This window comes from Egretta garzetta, unplaced genomic scaffold, assembly GCF_000687185.1.
Source record: "Egretta garzetta isolate BGI_Z169 unplaced genomic scaffold, ASM68718v1 scaffold182, whole genome shotgun sequence".
NCBI lineage: Eukaryota > Metazoa > Chordata > Aves > Pelecaniformes > Ardeidae > Egretta > Egretta garzetta.
Genome location: NW_009258767.1, coordinates 815,120 through 833,547, shown reverse-complemented (window position 1 = coordinate 833,547; position 18,428 = coordinate 815,120). Strand labels below are relative to the sequence as shown.

General features: G+C 41.2%; 1 protein-coding gene across 1 annotated transcript; it reads left to right on the top strand.

Annotated features, from left to right (window-relative positions):
- Nucleotides 1-7,098: 7,098 nt before the first annotated feature.
- Nucleotides 7,099-8,560, top strand: KCNK13 (potassium two pore domain channel subfamily K member 13; the record flags this gene model as incomplete). The annotated part of the gene is made up of 1 exon (XM_009649352.2): nucleotides 7,099-8,560. A coding segment is annotated over one exon (915 nt), but the record flags the coding sequence as incomplete, so codon positions are not given.
- Nucleotides 8,561-18,428: the final 9,868 nt, after the last annotated feature.

The following is an 18,428-nucleotide window of genomic DNA, read 5'->3' as shown; positions in this document are numbered from 1 at the left end:
CACTCTTTCACAGCGTCAAGCGTACCAGGAAATGAAACCTGAAAGTTTAATTAATGTAACCTGTGAATGCCAGGACATCCAGAATTAAAACACGTGCCAAACCCTGTACCACCAGGCAGAGGGACATGAGTGTGGGTAATGATCCAGGAGAAATGCTTACAGCAGTCGGTAGCACTAGACTAGTTCACAACAGAAAAGATTACATGACCTAATATTGGCCTGGAGCAGGCCGCTGGATTCCCTGAGGTTGTGTGTTGTGCATTTTGGCCTCCTAAAAATGTATCAGGACATGGGTATCATGAGTCCCCTGGGCTGTGTCTGGGGAACGGGATGTGACGGGGTGGGAGGACCCCGGCACAACAAGAACGTCTGCACAGACTTGTCACGGGGATCTGGATTTCACAGGCTGGTGCTTGTTTGAATTCAGCTTTTCTAGATTTTCAGAGGTTAATAATTAGAGTATTGAGGAAAGAAAATAGAGAAACTAGATTTTTTTGTAGAGTCGATTAATCATAGAAAGTTATAGAGTCAATTAATTATAGAAAGTTGTTGCCTGTTTCTTCCTGTTAGATTTCAATATAAACATGTTACTGTTAGATTGAGATCAATATTTGCTTGATGTTAGTCAATATTTACCTTCTGCCAGAGGATTCTGCTTTGGGAGAACTTACTGTTGGACCTCAGCCCTTCTTATCAAACTGAATATTGATAAGAATTACAGCTGCTTGCTTTTCTTTGGTTATAGTCAGTACTCCCTTCAGGAAAACATGAAGCATGATTATATTATGCTATTGATGTGTTTACACTTTTTAATTGCTCTTTTGTATAAGTAACCTATATCCTTTTGGGATATATGTACAATATAACCTGAACACACAGGTGGTTTTTAGAGCACTTTGCAATAACAATCTGCAAGACAGAAGTTTTGCTGCCAAGATAAAATTGTTTTGCGTAGGAGGTATGCAGTGCTTTAGAAAAATTTACCGACTCTACTTGGAGTTTAAATTCCTTCCAACTTCTGAAAATGTAGCTCTGCTACAGAGAAATTCGGAATTAGTATGAATATTCAGCAAACAAACCTGAATCCTTGCTTAAGCAGCATGTGGAAAAAATGGACAGTACTTGAAGAAAAATTGAAACTACAAGGGATGTAGTTGCTCAGTTCAGCTGAATATTAGGGAAGATAAGACCAGGTTGTAGTAATCAATGGATCGTGGGACACAAGCAAATCCATATCACACTGATTTCAGAATAGAAATCTTAAATTTTTATCAAGGAGGCCTTCTTCATTGCTGGGCTGGTAAAATTAGGGTTTGTCATGCATATCTATCAATGGTGATAATAGAGTGCTGCACCCACAGAAATATCTACCAAATCAGTTGAAACACTTTCTAGTACCTTAAAATCATTCAGTCTTCTGAACTCAAAATCATCTGATTCCCACTTGATTAACTATAATCTTGATTTCTACTTCAAATAATGCTTTTCCAAGAAATGTCACCCAACTTCCTGGTTTTATTTCTTCATCACAAGAAGTAATTCTGTATTTTCAAATGATCTCCAAGTGTCAGCCACTGCTTTTATTTCTTCTTTTATATGTTTTCATAATTTCATTCTGTATTTGCTTCCCAGGCTGCCAATTTAACTTCTTGCTCTTTCACTCTTAGGCTGCGTGGATCAGACTGCTGCACTAATTGCTCGCTAAGTCATTTCCCTTCTATATATTGAACTTGGTTTCTCTAGTTCTCTTATTTGAGTAATCTCTTTCAAACTGCTAGGACTAAAGTTTTTCATGCAGGACTTATAAAAGAACTCAAACATGAAACTGCTGCTTAACTAAGTGGGGCTTATAGACTAAAATCAGTTCTGGTGCACGGAGAAATGATAGCAAATGTAACAACAATTTGTAGAAAAGGCAGCAAAAATGTTCCTGAAGCCAGTAAGTCTGTCTTCCATACAGTCAGATTAGGAAAGCATGAACAAGAATATAATTAGTCAGGACGTTAAAAAAGGTGATACAGCTTTTGCAGAAGGAAGTCTTGTCACACAAAAATAACAATGTACCTGGGCATTCAAAAAGCCTTTTCACAAACATCTTCATCAGACCCTCTAAAGAAATACAACTCTAATGGGATGAAAAGTAGAGTCTTATAATTGATAAATAACTGTTTTAAAAGGGTAGAAGAAAAGTCTAGGTATCAATATTCAGTTTTCAAAATGGAAGCACGTTAACAACATGGTCTCTGTGGCTCTTTGCTGACACCTGCATGTTTCAACAGTTGTAAACGATGATGAGAAAAGAGGTAAATAAATAGATAGCAACATTTCCTTAGGACAGAGAAGTATTCAGGATAGTCAGCTATAAACCTGACTGTAATGAATGATCATGAGATAACTAAGTAAAAAAAAAAGATGAAATTCAGTGGTGACAAATGCAAAGTAATGCATGTGGAAAAAGATAGGTGTAATTACAGCCAGACATTGAAGAGCTCCAAGACAGCCATCACTTGTTGAGCAAGGGAGCTAAGGCCCGGTGTGGATAGGTTTCTGAAAATATCAGTTCAGTGGTCAATAACAATTAAAAAGGCAAACAGGAATTCCTGTGAAAAACAGAGCAAATCACAACATGTCAGTATGCCCTGCATCAAATCAAAGTGCTTTTGCATTGCAAATACTGTATATAGGTCTGGTCCTGCTCTTTCATCTTTGAAAGACTCTATTAAGGTAGAAAAGAAACAAGAAAGGTAATTGGGTTGGTTAGAAGCATGTCTTAGCAGACTGAAAACTAGGGACTATATGTTACAGACCTCCTCAGACTGGGGAAGAAATGAGAAGGAAGGAAATAATAGAAGACTGTAAAATCAGAAGGGGGAAGGTGAAGGCTGAACGTGCGTGGAGAATGATTGCTACAGCTAAGTGCAACAAATGGGAAGCCTGAAACGAATTGTCAGGCAGCAGGTTAGACAAAGACTTTTTCTCCACAAAGCATAACTACACGGGGGAACTCACTGCCTCAGGGTTCATAGAATCATACAATCATTTAGGTTGGAAAAGACCTTCAAGATCATCAAGTCCAACTCTTAACCTAACCCTGCCATCCCACCACTAAACCATGTCCCTAAGCACCCCACTTACACCTCTCTTAAATACCTCCAGGGATGGGGACCCAACCACTTCCCTGGCCAGCCCATTCCAATGCTTGACAACCCTTTTGGTGAAGAAATTTTTCCTAATATCCAATCTAAACATCCCCTGGCGCAACTTGAAGCCATTTCTTCTCATCCTATCACTTGTTACGTGGGAGAAGAGACCGACCCCCACCTCACTACAGCCTCCTTTTAGGTAATTGTAGAGGGTGATAAGGTCTCCCCTCAGCCTCCTCTTCTCCAGGCTAAACAACGCCAGTTCCCTCAGACGCTCCGCAGAAGACTTGTGCTCCAGACCCCTCACTAGATTTGTTGCCCTTCTCTGGACACGCTCCATCACCTCAACGTCTTTCTGGTAACTCTGGACATGCTCCATCACCTCAATGTCTTTCTGGTAATGAGGGACCCAAAACCGAACACAGTATTCAAGGTGCGGCCTCACCAGCACCGAGTACAGAGGGACGGTCACTTCCCTACCCCCCACAAAAGAGCCACTGCAAGCCCTGACCACGTCTGGGATGCAGAGGGGACGTATGGACATATGCCCATACCTCCAGGACTTATGGAGATACCTGCCCCCAGGACAGACATTGCTGTGCTAAGTGTTGTCTTTGCTTTCAGAGAGAACTTCATGGCTCTTCTGATGCTCAGGTAATGTGTATGATCCCAGCACACAGACAACGGGCTTATTTTGGTGTCCTCGGGTTAGAGAGAAGAGTTTGGTGTGAGAGCTTTCACTGGCCTCTTGAAAGAATTGACTTATCTATGGATCCTCTGTGTTTGCACAGCACAAGATCATCAGTAATTTCACTAAAACAAGAACAAATCCTGTTGCTTTACATTTTGTCCATGAATGAGCCACATTTTTCCTTGCAGAAATTTGGAGGAAAAAAGAAGCAGATCCCACCAAGGATAACAATTTACTTCCAGCTGGTATTTGCAGAGCTGTTGTAGGAAAAGGGCTTTTGAAAGAATTCACTTTTTAGAAGAGATTAACGAGCAGTGCCTTTCTACTTTGATAGCCAGCAGGAAAAAAATAGGAAAAAAATTCAACCTGAAGTTGTATAGGAACAGATTTTTTTAGGTCTTTCAAAAGGATAAAATATAATGACATTTTTGAGAGGTTTGATTTGATCATTAGTGAAATATTGTGTTCCTTTTTAAGATTATGAAACTTCTAAAAATCTGAAAGACTTTTCAAAGTAATTTTTTTCATTCTTTTTACTTCCAACACTTTTTTTTAACCAAAAGGTGACTGATAATTTGAAACAAAAATTTTTACCACAAAAATGCCAGAAGAGAACATCTAGTTTCATTTCAACTGTTTCAGCCTTTTATAATTCTGCCCTCCTGCATTTCTTGGCTGAAACAATTTATGTGGATTTATGAATATTTCAAATACGCCAAGAGTCCATTTGCAGAAAAATGTACTTACTCTCAAACAAGTCCTACTCTATAATACAGCATCCTAAATCAATCCCGAGTATAATACTGTGATGGTCAAAGTTAACAAGGCACAGTGCGGCCCAATACAGGGAAATACAAGGCACTTCAAGACTTTACATTATTTCTGGAACTAAAAGCTTATAGCTCATTTTTGACACATGATCTTTGGAGGAGAATACTTGTTCAATTAATATCTTTATACGGCTTTTAGATTTTCCATTTTAGTGCTTGTTTGGAAATGTTAGTATTGATTGCTACATATTGAGATTTATAAATAGCAAAATGAACAAAAAATTACTTTTACTCCAGGAGGTCAAAACAGGGCCCCTGCTGAAGAGGCGGAGCTGACAGGGGGCAGAGTCACAGTCAGAGCCTCACCGCCTCTCTGGATCAATGTTCTCGTATTTATAGCTCACCATGCATTTCCCATCGTGCCTCTTTGGGTGCCTTTGTAAAGCCTTTGCTAGTGAGTTTTTATGCACGCAGTTCTGAGCTCTGAGATAAAATCCAGTCAACTGAAGAAATGAACCTGAGGAGCTCAGGCTCTAGCCGTGACGCCAGTGGCAGGATCCCGAGAGGGGCCTGTGGGAAGCAGCCCAAAGGCGTAATGCCACGCTGGAGGTGTGAGCCTTTGCGAGGTTGCTCTTTCCAGGGCATTTGCTTTATGCCGTGACAGATGCATGCTGCTCCCCGCTGCCCTTCACCCTGTGCCAGAGGCTCCCCACCTTTCCACCTCTGCCCAGCTTGCAGCCGCTTTTCTTTGAAGAGCAGGGTGGGCCAGGGACACAGCAGCCCCCTGCCCCCATCCCCTCCAGCTGCTTTGGGCAGATCCCACCAGCTGCAGAGAGGTTCCCCTTGTCCATCGGTCTTTACCTGTCTGTCCACAGGGTGGAGGTCATGACTTGCATATAAGCCAGACTGCAGAGAAAATAAGCATCAAAACTAGAATTATAAGGGGATCAGGTCATGGAGCAGAAGGGGAAGGTAGAAAGCGAGTGGAAATATTTGCGTGCCAAGGGGAACAATGCCAAAAAGACCCTTGTCACGAAGAACGTTTGTCTGTGGGGTTTGTTCCCCACGGCACAGAGCTGCAGTCCAGCTCTCTCTAGCACAGAAATTTGATGAGGAGGCTTGTGCCTCCTGAAGGTCCTCTGGATGCTGTGGTTTGGCCGTGGATGCGGGTGAAGATGCAGCAGCCCCCGAGAGCCCAGGCTTGGGGCTGTTGTTCAGAGGGGGTTGTGCCGGAGGGGTGAAGGCTTGGGGCTGTCGCTTACCTGTGTGAGGCAGGAGCGGTGTCAGAGAGGAGTCTGTGCTGGTAGCAGGTTTCCAGTGACGGGAAGACGAGTGCAAGTCAGCGCTGTTGGGAATGTGGCCTCTTCATGCTGCAGCTGGCTGTCTTCTGAGCACAAGTGTATCACTCTGAATATGATTTCCTTTATTTCCCAGAGCCTAAGGTCTTTATTTCATAATTAGCATCTCACAATTACACAGAGAGGGAAATAAATAAAAGTGTCTCTTGTCCAACATGATTCTTCTGTCCTCTCAGCAAGATTGTTTTGGCTTAATTGATCAGTTATGTAATCCCTTATTAATCCTAATAAAATAACAGCAGAGTTGTTTATCACAACTATTACTCACATTTGCTCGATGATGTTCTGGACATGCTTTTTATTCTTTAGTAATATCTTACTAAAGCAAGATTGTCTTATCAATAGTTGTAACCAAATCAAAACTGCTATTTGCAGGATTTAGGAGGGGGAGGGAGTTGGGAGAAGACTGAAGCACCTCTGACCCGAGAAATCTCACGACAGGGAATGAGACTAGAGGAGACTTTCGTTAAGACTCACATACAGATTTGAGCTGTGGAGTGGGACACAGAGAAATAGGAAAACTTCAGCAATGCTGATTTAAAAGAGGGCTGTGACGCCTGCTGGGGACCCCCACGAGGGGCTGCTGCCCCTGTCAGGGGCTGCCTCCTCCAGTGTGTGCTCCCTGGGCTTCCCCAGCTGGGCTGCGGTGGGTGCTCGGTGCTGGCTGATGGGGGGGGCCACCCACACTTACAGCAAGAGCTGAGTGAGGCTCAGAAAGATTTCACCTTGGGTTACAACGATTTGGTGGGGACGGACCCCTGCAAGGCAAGAGCCATCCCTGGATCAGACCCATGGTGCAGAGCAATGTGAGAGAGAAGGAAGGGGGTGTGATAACCCCAGAGCCTGGAAGTGGTCCAAGGCACAAAGGGGGATGGAGCGAGTCTGGCAACTGGACCAAAATTCAGACCTTCACTAAACTCTCTTTTCTTTCCACTGTTTTTTTCTGGTTTTTGTTTCATCCTGATGCTGGAGGAAATACTGGCATGAGTTTTCTTCCCCTTACTGCTGGGACAAGGTCAAGCACAAGTAGGTGACAGTTTGGGAGAGTGTCCTCACTTTTTTCCAAAGTTGATGTGTGCCACGACGATTTGCTGCCAGTTCTTTCTGACATGGTAATTACAGGTTGATTTTTTTCAACCGTTCTGTTTTGTCTTCCAGGGTTTGGCATGACCACCCCAGCCACCGTCGGAGGCAAAATCTTTCTGATATTTTATGGCCTTATAGGATGTGCAGGGACCATTTTGTTCTTCAACCTGTTCCTGGAGCGCTTGATCACTGTCATAGCCTATGTCATGAAGTCCTGCCATGAAAGACAGCTGAGGAGGAAAGGGGTCCTCCCTCACAACAGCCGGCGGGGCTCGGGGACCTCCGAGGTGGACAGCCTGGCGGGCTGGAAGCCCTCCGTGTACTACGTCATGCTGATTTTATGTGTAGCATCGCTCATCATTTCCTGCTGTGCCTCTGCAATGTACACACCGATCGAAGGGTGGAGTTACTTTGACTCGCTTTACTTCTGCTTTGTGGCCTTCAGCACCATCGGTTTCGGTGATCTGGTCAGCAGCCAGAACATCAAGTATGAGAGCCAAGGCCTTTACCGCTTTGGCAATTTTGTCTTCATACTCATGGGGGTGTGCTGCATCTATTCCTTATTTAACGTGATCTCTATCGTCATCAAACAATCCATAAACTGGATATTAAAGAAGCTGGACTGCAGGTGCTGCCACAGATGCCAAAGAAAATTATTTCGTTCACGGAGGAACGTGGTAATGCCTGGAAATGTGCGCAGCCGGAGAAACATCTCCATCGAGACTGATATTGTCAATGAGAGCGACACAGACGGACGCCGGCTGTCGGGCGAGATGATCTCCATGAAAGACTTTCTGGCCTCCAATAAGGTCTCACTAGCCATCATGCAGAAACAGCTGTCGGAAACTGCTAATGGCTATCCGAGACAAATGAGCTCTAATTCAAAGCAAAATGGATTCTCCGGTGGGGTTGGAGCCCTAGCAATTATGAATAACAGACTGGCAGAGACAAGTGTGGATAGATGAAATAATAAGAATAATAACAGTGGAACAGCATGAATCATTTCAGCAAGTATAGAAACAACATGAATCAAGTGGAAATAGCTAGGGAGAGAGTTATCGCCAGAGGGTGGGATGGATGTGAACGGCATACCTGCTGCTGGAAGACCTCTGACACTTTTGGGGGGCTGTCACTTAATGTCTTTGCTCTTTGAATTGCACCAGTCTCAGCCTTCCTTATTCCCCTTCCTTCTGTTCCTCAAACAGGTCACTGCAGGGGAAATTTAATTCAGCCTTCAGATCAGTTTTCTATGTCCTGTTCTCCTCCATTTATGTGAAATACAGATTTCAGGATAAGAAATTTGTGGTATGGGAAGAAACCAAGTGTGTTTACTGAATACATTCTTAATTCAAAGATCGTTATGAGCTCTCTTACTCTCGTCATGCCTGTTTTCTGAAAGTAGCTTATTTGAGACCAAAAGAGGAATCAGCCTTTCTCTGTAATACTGCAGATATAATTTAATGGAATAAAACCTCAAAACTATTTTCTTTTATATATCACTTCTTAAAATGTATTCCTATTGTGACACAGCTAGGCTTGAAAAGCCAACTTCCGCTGCCATTAATATTTGTGTAATTCTGGAGTAATTCTATGAAAGTTGGTAGGACTACTCTGGAGCTATTGTGATGTGAATGAGAAGAGAATTTGGGCTTTAGAATTTAATTTAGTCTTCCCTTTAAAAGGATACTGTCAAAAGTGATAGAATAAATAATTATCCTACTTTTGTTTTTTTCTCTCCATTTGCAATCCACGTGATTTTTTTTCTAGGCTACTTTTTCTTCTAGAATTGAATCACTGTGGCTTTTTGTTTCAAAATGATCAAATTAAATTGAAAACTGCCATGCTGACGAGTTGTATGAATTATTCCACAATAACAATCAGACACTTTTCCAAATTTCTATTCATATTATGCTCAGTTGTGACTGATGCAATTGAGCATCAGCATTATGTAATGCAGCTAGTAACTGAGTTTACACAACAGGCTTCAGTATGTAATTAGATTGCCATGCCAACATTCAGTGTATTATTATTAGCGACTGTGATCACAAAATCACTTCGGCAGTGTCCTTTTTACCTTTCATGTAATTCTCTCATTCTTAACCTGTTTTTCTGGCTTTCGGTGATGATAATGACAGGGTCTTGATTAGGGAAATAGAAAATGTTTAACTCCTCATTTTTCTCAATGAAATGCTCCAAGTGTTCATTATGACTAGAAGGGAGACTTCAATGAGAAGAATAATAACAGTGAGAAGAATATGAAAACAGGAAACAAGGTGGTCTTTAATGACAGTGAAATCACGCTTTGTATTGGGTAACTAGAGAAATAAGGGATTAAATTAACATAACGTCTAGCAAGAATTTAAGGAAGGCTGGGCTGAATTCCTGATTCTCCTTTAACCATGCAGCGCATTAAAGCTAGACAGTGTATGAGAATGTAAATAAGCAGAGTTGGTCAGAAAGGACCTGATCCAGTTCCCGCTGAACAGTATGTGCGTCAGGTTTAAATGACTTCTTACAGCTAGAAGACCTTGCAGAATACTACGATTTTAGGGAATTTGAAACACCATTGTGCCGTTCTTAATTTCTCTCATTGGGAACAATGAAGAAAGATAGCCTCTTCAGTTTAATTTGTATTAGGAATTAATATCATATATACTTTTTCTTCATTCTGGCCACAAGTTCTTTTAGTGAGGTTCCTAATACTGTAGGATAACATTTTAATACTCATTTTAAGCAATATTTGAATTTGAAAATGAAAACATACCTCTTGGAATCCTTTCATATAATAAAGTAAAACCAGATATTAGATTAAACAACTGAACTTAACTAGGGAAAAGTATTGCAAGCTCTTTTTGACATATTGCAGCTAAAATGCCCTGATTAAAAGTCAAATCCTGCTGTCCTTAGTTACAAGGAGAGCTTCAAGCTGAAGCCATTAGTCCAAATTCTGGTATCATCTCAGCTGTGCAGCAGTGGAATATCCCCAATAGTATCCCTTCATATCTGCATCCATGTAAAATCCAAATCAGCTCCCACACCCTGACTGTGGTGAGAAAAGCAGTCTGACTTGTTCCTGGGGGGTTCTATACTAGCAGAAATTGCCACTGAGTTATTTTAGATGATATTATGGTACCTAAGATCTGTTACATTGCTACACTTTTTTTTTTTTCTCCCAAGACCTTCTTTGTCTCAACCTCACTGAATAAAAATACTTGGATATAAAAAGAGAAAAGTACTGCTCTGAACCTTTCTTACCAAATTCATTCGGCAATGCCTCTGTTCACTGTCTTGTAATCTCATTGATCTCATTGTTACCGAAGTGTTCCTCATGCTGCCAACTAGCAGAAATAGTTTGGGACTTGACCCATTGCTTAAGCAGGGCTCTCATTCTGGGCAGAACAGACACAGTCTTGAAAACTGCAGCTTGCTTCTCCATTTATGACAATTAGTAACTCTTAGTTGCAGATGGCAGATTTTGCTGAGCACTGAACACAGAAGTTACTCAACATTACTCCCATTTCCGGACGACTGAGGCAATGCACACTATCTGGGATTGTTTAGTCTGGAGAAGAGGAGACTGAGGGGAGGCCTTATCGCCCTCTACAACTACCTGAAAGGGGGTGGTAGAAAGGTGGGTGTTGGTCTCTTCTCCCAAGTAACAAGCGATAGGACAAGAGGAGATGGCCTCAAGATGTGCCAGGGCAGGTTTAGATTGGTTATTAGGAAAAAAAAATTTCACCGAAAGGGTTGTCAAGCATTGGAACGAGCTGCCCAGGGAAGTGGTCGAGTCCCCATCTCTGCAGGTATTTAAAAGTCAGGTAGACAAGGTGCTTAGGGACATGGTTTAGTGGTGGGATGGCAGGGTTAGGTTAAAAGTTGGATTTGATGATCTTAAAGGTCTTTTCCAACCTAAGCGATTCTATGATTCTATCATCTTAGATGAATAACCAAAACATGCAAGTTTCTTTAGTTCATTTATTACATAGTTCTGTGTCATCATTAATGAAGGATCTGGCTTCCGTATAGGATTTTCACTCAAATCCCTCCATATCTAATTAGCTTTCAAAATTTGGTTCTAGAAGTCTAAACACAGGGCAATATTCATTGCAAATAAGTAAGAAAGCAAACTGAAGGAGAAAAAAATATATATACACTGATGGAAGTAGATAAAACATTACAATCTGTATAGTCAATTCAAAAGAGATTATTTAGCTTTCAGAATATGACACATCCCAGTAGCAGATCATTACAATGGTCTTCAGATGGTTTCAACTGCTCCCAAGATATGGGACAGTTATGTTGCTCCTTCCAATTCTTTGTGATTACCCATCGCCACAGAGGAATCTTTATCAGCTTTTTTCAACAGAACTGAAAACATCTATGGTTATGAAGGCAAGGGACTAATATGTAGCCTTGCTCAAACAGGCTGGGCAAGGCTGCTCTGCCTTTGTTGATCAGTCCTGACCTTCTGCTCTCTCAAGCGCTGGCTTCCTCTTGACCCAAGCCTGCCAGTTGCAAGGCTCTTTGCAGCGGTTTAGGTGGTCTGATTTCATGCCCACTGAAGATAAAGAGGGAATAAGTGCACTAATTCTGCCTAATCATCTCTGTTCAGATGTGAATTGCCGTTTCAGAGATGAAGGACCAGTACATTCTGTGACTGTGCCATCTTGTATCATGATGTCATCCTGTCCCCAAAAGACCTCTGACTTTGCCATTGAGTTCCATCTCGAGAAGCCAGGCTGAACATTGAATGAGGTAGCTTTACCTAGGAGACCAGTAGAATTATTAGAGAATATTTGGGGATAAATAAGAAGACTTTTAAGATCAGAAAGGGAAGTTTCTGACTCCATCCCAATGGCACAACTACAGTTGTTTTTTTCTAAAGGCATTGGACAGAGAAATCCCCAAAATCTCAGTTCATAATGTAGCATCAGGCTATTCAAGTCGTAAAACATGTGGAGATATGAACATACACATGCAAAAAAAAGCAGAATTTAGCATAGGAGTGACAAATTCCCATCCTGTGTGAAAAATAAGATACAATAACAATACAGACAGCATCACATTTCTTGCATTACTTTTTAATGAGGAATTAAAGGAAATAGTGTCAAATTGCCAGGGATCTATTTTCAAAGCCATGTAATCTAAATTTTAATGCTGTATTGCTTAGCACTGACATCTCAGTCAACAAGACAGAAACTTGCTTTCCAAAGTTTCTCCATTGCCTGCTATGAATTTGCATGGTGGCTAATGAGATACGGGTGTGGGGTTTTTAATGCAAAAATGTTTTGTGGAAAACCTTGGATGTACTAAAACTCTGAATCTGAACTCTAAACCCTAAAGCACCAAAATCAGTGGGTGAAACTGCAAGTTGCAGCCTGGCAGACTGACACTGAAAGTCCTTAATGGGCTAATTTCCTGGAAGTTGGGCTTCTAGTTATGCCACCTCTTAATAATATCGTTATTGTACAATATAATTATTGCACATTGAAAGGTAATACTTAGTGCTAACCAAAATACAGTCAAATAAGGTAGCTCTTAGGGGTTATTCTGCTAGTCTTAGGTTTTGTAAAATTTGTGTATCGGATGCTTTGCTGGGTATGTAGGTGTCAAAGGAGTTACGTTAATTTATTCCCATGAAGGACATGGTCCTCTGTTTACAAGGACATGAATAGGCTTTTCAAAGGCATCTAATTCCTGCTCAAAGTCAATTCGCTTCCCACCATACATTGACTTTCAGAAGAAGTCAGGTACCTAATTCCCTTAGGCAATTTCAAAATCCCAGCCATGTTTTAGGTTTTGAATCTAAGCTGACCTGACAGTGTCCCCGAAAAGTTCAAACACTTGGAGCAAGGTTTCAGTGCTGCAGCACAGTAATAGCTGAATTCATTTATTTAAAAGCCTTTTGTACTGAAAGCTTTGCATCAACCAAATAGCACAAGCAATGTTTACAGTTTGTTTGATTTAATCTTGGCCTCTGCCAGTTTTAATTATATTTGACACATTTATATATTGAATAACAAAGAGAAGGTTGGGCTGGGCATGAAAAACAAACCAGCTCCATTTCTCAGACTGAATTAATCAGGAGAAAGAGGTCAAGTTAGGGAATGGGAAAGAGCTTTCTGATTAACATTATGTTTGAATAAAGTTCCTCTGGATGTGAAGGGTATTAAGTTGTTTGGATGACTCGTCTCCTATGGCTGGGGAAGTGGAGCTGTTTGCTATGACCTGCCGATGTCCCTGCTCTGGGAACGGCAGAGCCTTAGCTGAGAGAAGGGTCAGCATCTGAGTCAAAACAGCTCACATTCTCTGGGGTTTTTTGAGCTTGGTTACTAATATTTGGCTAATGCTGTAATGCCTTGGACTCTTCAAGAAGTAGTGAAGTTCTTTTGTACAATTTCATATACAAGCTCTAGAGAATCGCAAAGTGTTGTCTTTCCCCTGCACTGCAAATACTGCCAAATATACCCGTACAATCTGTCTATTTGAGAACTTCCACAGCAGTGTTTTGCTTAATCCAGGAAATAAGAATGCCATCCCTTCCCTCTTCCCTATTTTCCAGACATCTCTTGTCCATGCAATACTCCATGCTTACTGCTTAAAAGATCACATTTCACTAGGAAAATTAAAGCATTGCTCATCTAAGTGGACCAACAGAGTCCCATTCTTTACCAGGTTTGAGAGAAACACAGTGTGAACACAAAGAATGACACTTCAGGTCCAAGCAGCCAGAAGCTTTTTGATATGGCCAATGTTTATAGACCTGTTTCACATCAAAGTAGAAAAAAAACCTGTCACTGCAGACTTTTAAAAGCATTAGTAAATGTAAGAACAACCTTGTGGAATAGATACACTAATTTATATTTTGTTTTTCTACAGTTCCACTGTAATATTTGCCTACAGTCTTCATGATTTTAAATAATTTGCAATAATAGAATAAAGAATATAAATTTGCAAAGATTTTGAGAGGCATACTAGTGGGATTTGTTTAAAATGAAATATCCTTTTCCTCAGGCTGCCTAGCTTTTTATAAAGGGAAAGTTTGATTAAAATTAGAATTAATGGGCTCTCTTTCCAAGCAAGTGTGCCAGTTTCTGGATTCCAAATGGGTTTCCTACTAGGTGTCCATGCAGAAGCTCCCAGAGAGAGAGGCAAGATGGCCTAGTTTTCAAACTTTATCTTTTGAAATGTCTTTCAAAGCCATTCCCCCTTTCAAAGCAATAGAACACTGTCAGTGTTTTCTGTTTGTGGTCTCATCTGAGAAAACTTAACCTTGCTTTTTTGTATCTTTAGAAGAAAAAGATGCACATGAAGAAAAATGAAAATAACCTTACATAACCTTTACATGTACCACTTGGAGCTGCTAAAATCCTCCTCCTTTTGCTAACTAAAAGTTTGCATCAGAGTTTAATTTTTCCAGCTCACTGAAGAGGCTTGATCTTATTAGTGAATAGTCACAGTTCCAATCAAAGAACTTTAAAGTTGTATTTGTTCATCTGTTCTAAATGCTAGAAAAGCGCTGATGGTCCGAATAGTGAGCGCTTTGCTAAGTCTGCTAGAGTCAAAAAGGCTGGTATCACCATTGCTCAAGTCTCTGCAGTGGCTGGGGAGACACTCGGTGACCAGTAGAGCCCATATTACTGCAGCAGCAGCAGTTGCTGGCTATTAACCTCTGGGTGTCATATTGTCTGCACCTAGTGTACAGGGCCAGAAGGAAACAGAGGCAATGCTGTCGAGAACCACCACTTCAGAAATTCACAGAATAATTTACTCTGGACGAGGTGTCTGGATGCCATCTAATCTCCAAGCCCTTTTCGAAAGCAGGTCCAGCTAGTTCCTGCCCATTTCAGTGCAAATATCTGCAGTTTGCTGGGTGATGCTGCTTCTGCATGTAGCACCCTGTTCACAGTGTGCTGAAAGTGCCCTTCTCATGAAATAGTGACCACCACCCCGTACCACAAGGAAGTCACAACCCTTCCTCTGCAGCTTTTGCATCTGGGCAAATACCATTTCTTTGTAAATAGCATCTAGGCAGCTGCTTTTCTCAGCCTAATACATAGCAGATGGGTATTTTGATCCCTAGGTATCATTACTGTTAGCGGTCTTATTAGAGATGGCAAGGACTGAAAAGGTCAGTCCTAGGCTCCTAGGCAGGGGTATTACCCCTCTGGCAAGCAATGCATGGAATTTTGGCTTGGCTCTGTACATTGGATTTGGCTGTGTTCTTGGCTCAGGAACTGATTCTGCTCCACTGAAATCAGTGGGGATTTTGCTACTGGGCTCTTTATGTCGTTTTTCACAAAAATTAATTTCACTTTACAAAATAATCCAAAGAAATGTTGACTAGCCTTTTGCTTTGCTTTTACCACCAGCTGTGCAAATGCTAATTCTACTCATGCTGTACCATGTTCTGCACCAGCATATTACCTAGGGATCATTATTTGGTCTACAAAATAATAATCTACCTATAAGGAAGACCTATTTACAATTGAAAGTATCCAGATTACTATCTCTAAGAATTTTTTGGTAGTCACTCTTTTCCTCAGCTGAAAAACTCTGACAATTATCACATTTTCCCCGAAATGTCCTGCAGTTCTCCAAGGGCAGGTTTTGCTCTGTGCTGATTGCCTGTGTCAGCTTGGTCTTTTCCTCAAGTTTCTTCCTTCAGTCCATACCTGCAAGATCCTCTTCTCTCCTTTTTTTCTTTCCATTCATCTTTGTCTCAGTTGTCCAAATTCTTCTCCTAGCCAAATATACTGTGGGGTTTGCTGCTGTTGAACATTGCACTTGAAAGTGGACTCACTGTCAAAAAAGGATTCTTGTAAAACAAACACCCCTTTATTCAATATGGACACAGAGCCATACCTCATCCATTAAATGTGATGATAAAGATGTGTTTTTATTATTTTTCATTCCTACTTCCACTGAGAGTAGCGAGACAGTTTTTAGGAAGTTGGAATTAAAGTATCACATACAGGTACTTGGAGGGACATTAGCGGAGGTGTCTTTGACTCCTTGGCAGCTGGACAGGGTATTCTGTCTTGTTTTGTACATCCAATTGGCCTGCAATTTGCATGGATGCTTATGTTCTCTATGGATGTCTTCAGCAAAGGCTGATGAGTTGATTCAGCTTCATGGTATCAATATTTGTTGCTTTTGGCTTACTATATTTTTAATAAATGAGTGAGTCTGCATTGCTCTGTGAGCACAGTAACAACCAGTAACACTCCAGGCTTCCCCAAATATTAGGGAAACTATAATCTTGACTTCAAGTTTCTTCCTTTGATAAGGACTAATCTTCATGGCTTCTATAAAACACAACCATGGCATAGGTGTTAAAGATTTTTCTCTCATCAGCTTCTCGGCCATGATTTCACTGGCATTTGAGTAGAATTTCTCCCACCAGTACCAGAGGTGATAAGATGTTCTTAAAGCATTTTTGCCTCATACCTTATGGAAACAAAGTGAAGGGGTCAGCCTGTACATGTGTGGCTGTGTGCCTCTGCTCTGTTTTAAACATTGGCCAGTTTCAAACAAAATTGCCAAAGGGGGAGAGGTCTCACACAGAATCAACTTCCTACAACTTTTGATAAATGTTAGCACCCCACTAAGAAAAAGTCTGAGAGGTAGGCTTGCAACCTGTTAGATACAAGAAAAGCCACACAAAACAGGTGAGGAGGAATAGAAAGTGAGGCACGAAGAGAGAATGAGGTTCCAAGTGTCTCGTCAGCTGAGAAGGTGTCAAGCAGAGCTTACACCCCGCCAGACTTGCAGTACAGATCCAAAGGGAAAACAGCTTCATGTGGTCCGGTGAAGACAGACCCATGCTTTTGTCTCAGAATGTATCTCACTTTTACTAAAAGTAGTTGTCTTTGGTTGAGAAATTGTTTCATATCAGCAGTAAGATTTTCTGACCTTCTTTCTACAAACTCCTGAAATGCCAGGTCCTGCAAAGCATCAAAAAGAGTGTTGCCATATTTTAGCATCTCTAAAAAATAGATCCCTTTAATCTGCCAGGATTTTAACTTTTTTATTTATAGCTCAGTCTGGTTCTTTGCCCTGCACTCTGTTACCTTCTTGGATGCTCAAAGCTTAAAGGCCCTGTGCTTAAACAACTGAAACTACAGAAATGCATCACCACGTTTGCAAAAGATTTGGTCCTTGTTTGAAACCATGTAACAGGTCTGCGCAATAGCAAGAATTACTAGCTGCAGACCACAGTCTATGACAGCAAGAAAACGGAGAACTTTGTCATGCTCTTAATGAATTTCCCGTGTTAGAGATTCCGCAGTTGTCCCAAGGAACCTATTATAGAGGATCATTAATTTTACTTTTAAACATTTTTCCAAATGCTTAATTTCACTCTCCCTTGCTCCAGCCAAGGCACATTGTTTGCATTCCAGCCATGCTGGATACGGCGAGCAGAATATTCCCTTCCTCTTCCAAAGGAAGGTATTTTTTACAATATCTCCTCTCAGTCTTCACTACCCCAGACTAGAAAGAAAGCCCTCCACATGTGACATTTTCTATAGTTGCTCTAGACTGTCTGGTTGATCCACTTTTGGTTTTTTAAAGTGCTCAAATAGTGTGTTCAGTTTTGGGCCCCTCACTACAAGAAGGACGTTGAGGTGCTGGAGTGTGACAGAGAAGGGCAATGAAACTGGTGAGGGGTCTGGAGCACAAGTCTGATGAGGAGCGGCTGAGGGAACTGGGGTTGTTTAGCCTGGAGAAGAGGAGTCTGAGGGGAGACCTTATTGCCCTCTACAACTATCTGAAAGGAAATAGGTTTAGATTGGATATTAGGAAAAATTTTTTCACTGAAAGGGTTGTCAAGCATTGCAACGGGCTGCCCAGGGAAGTGGTTGAGTCCTCATCCCTTGAGGTATTTAAAAGATGGCTAGACGAGGTGCTTAGGAACATGGTTTAGTGGTGGAATGTCAGTCTTCTTAGGTTAATGTTTGGACCTGATGATCTTAAGGGTCTTTTTCAACCTAAATGATTCTATGTTTCTATGCAACATCCTTTTTATTTATGTTCTAGGCTTATGTCTGCTATTTTAAAACAGTGTTGATTCATGTTCAGTTTGTCATTTGCTATTAATGCCCAATTCCCTTTTGCAGAACTCTTACCTAAATTGTAGTGCCTCCAGTCTATGCAGGTGATTATTCCTATATACCATTTGCATTTATTTTTGAATTGCTTCTATTTTTTCAGATCCCTTTCCCATATCCATTTTGTTTTGGATCCTAGTCCTTCAGCATCTTTGCCACTTCTGACTACCTGGGATCATCTTCGGACTTAAAAACTGTGTTCTCTATTCCATCATCCAAGTTATTAATAAAAATATTGACCCAGGGCAAGTCTTGTAGACCCCAGCAGA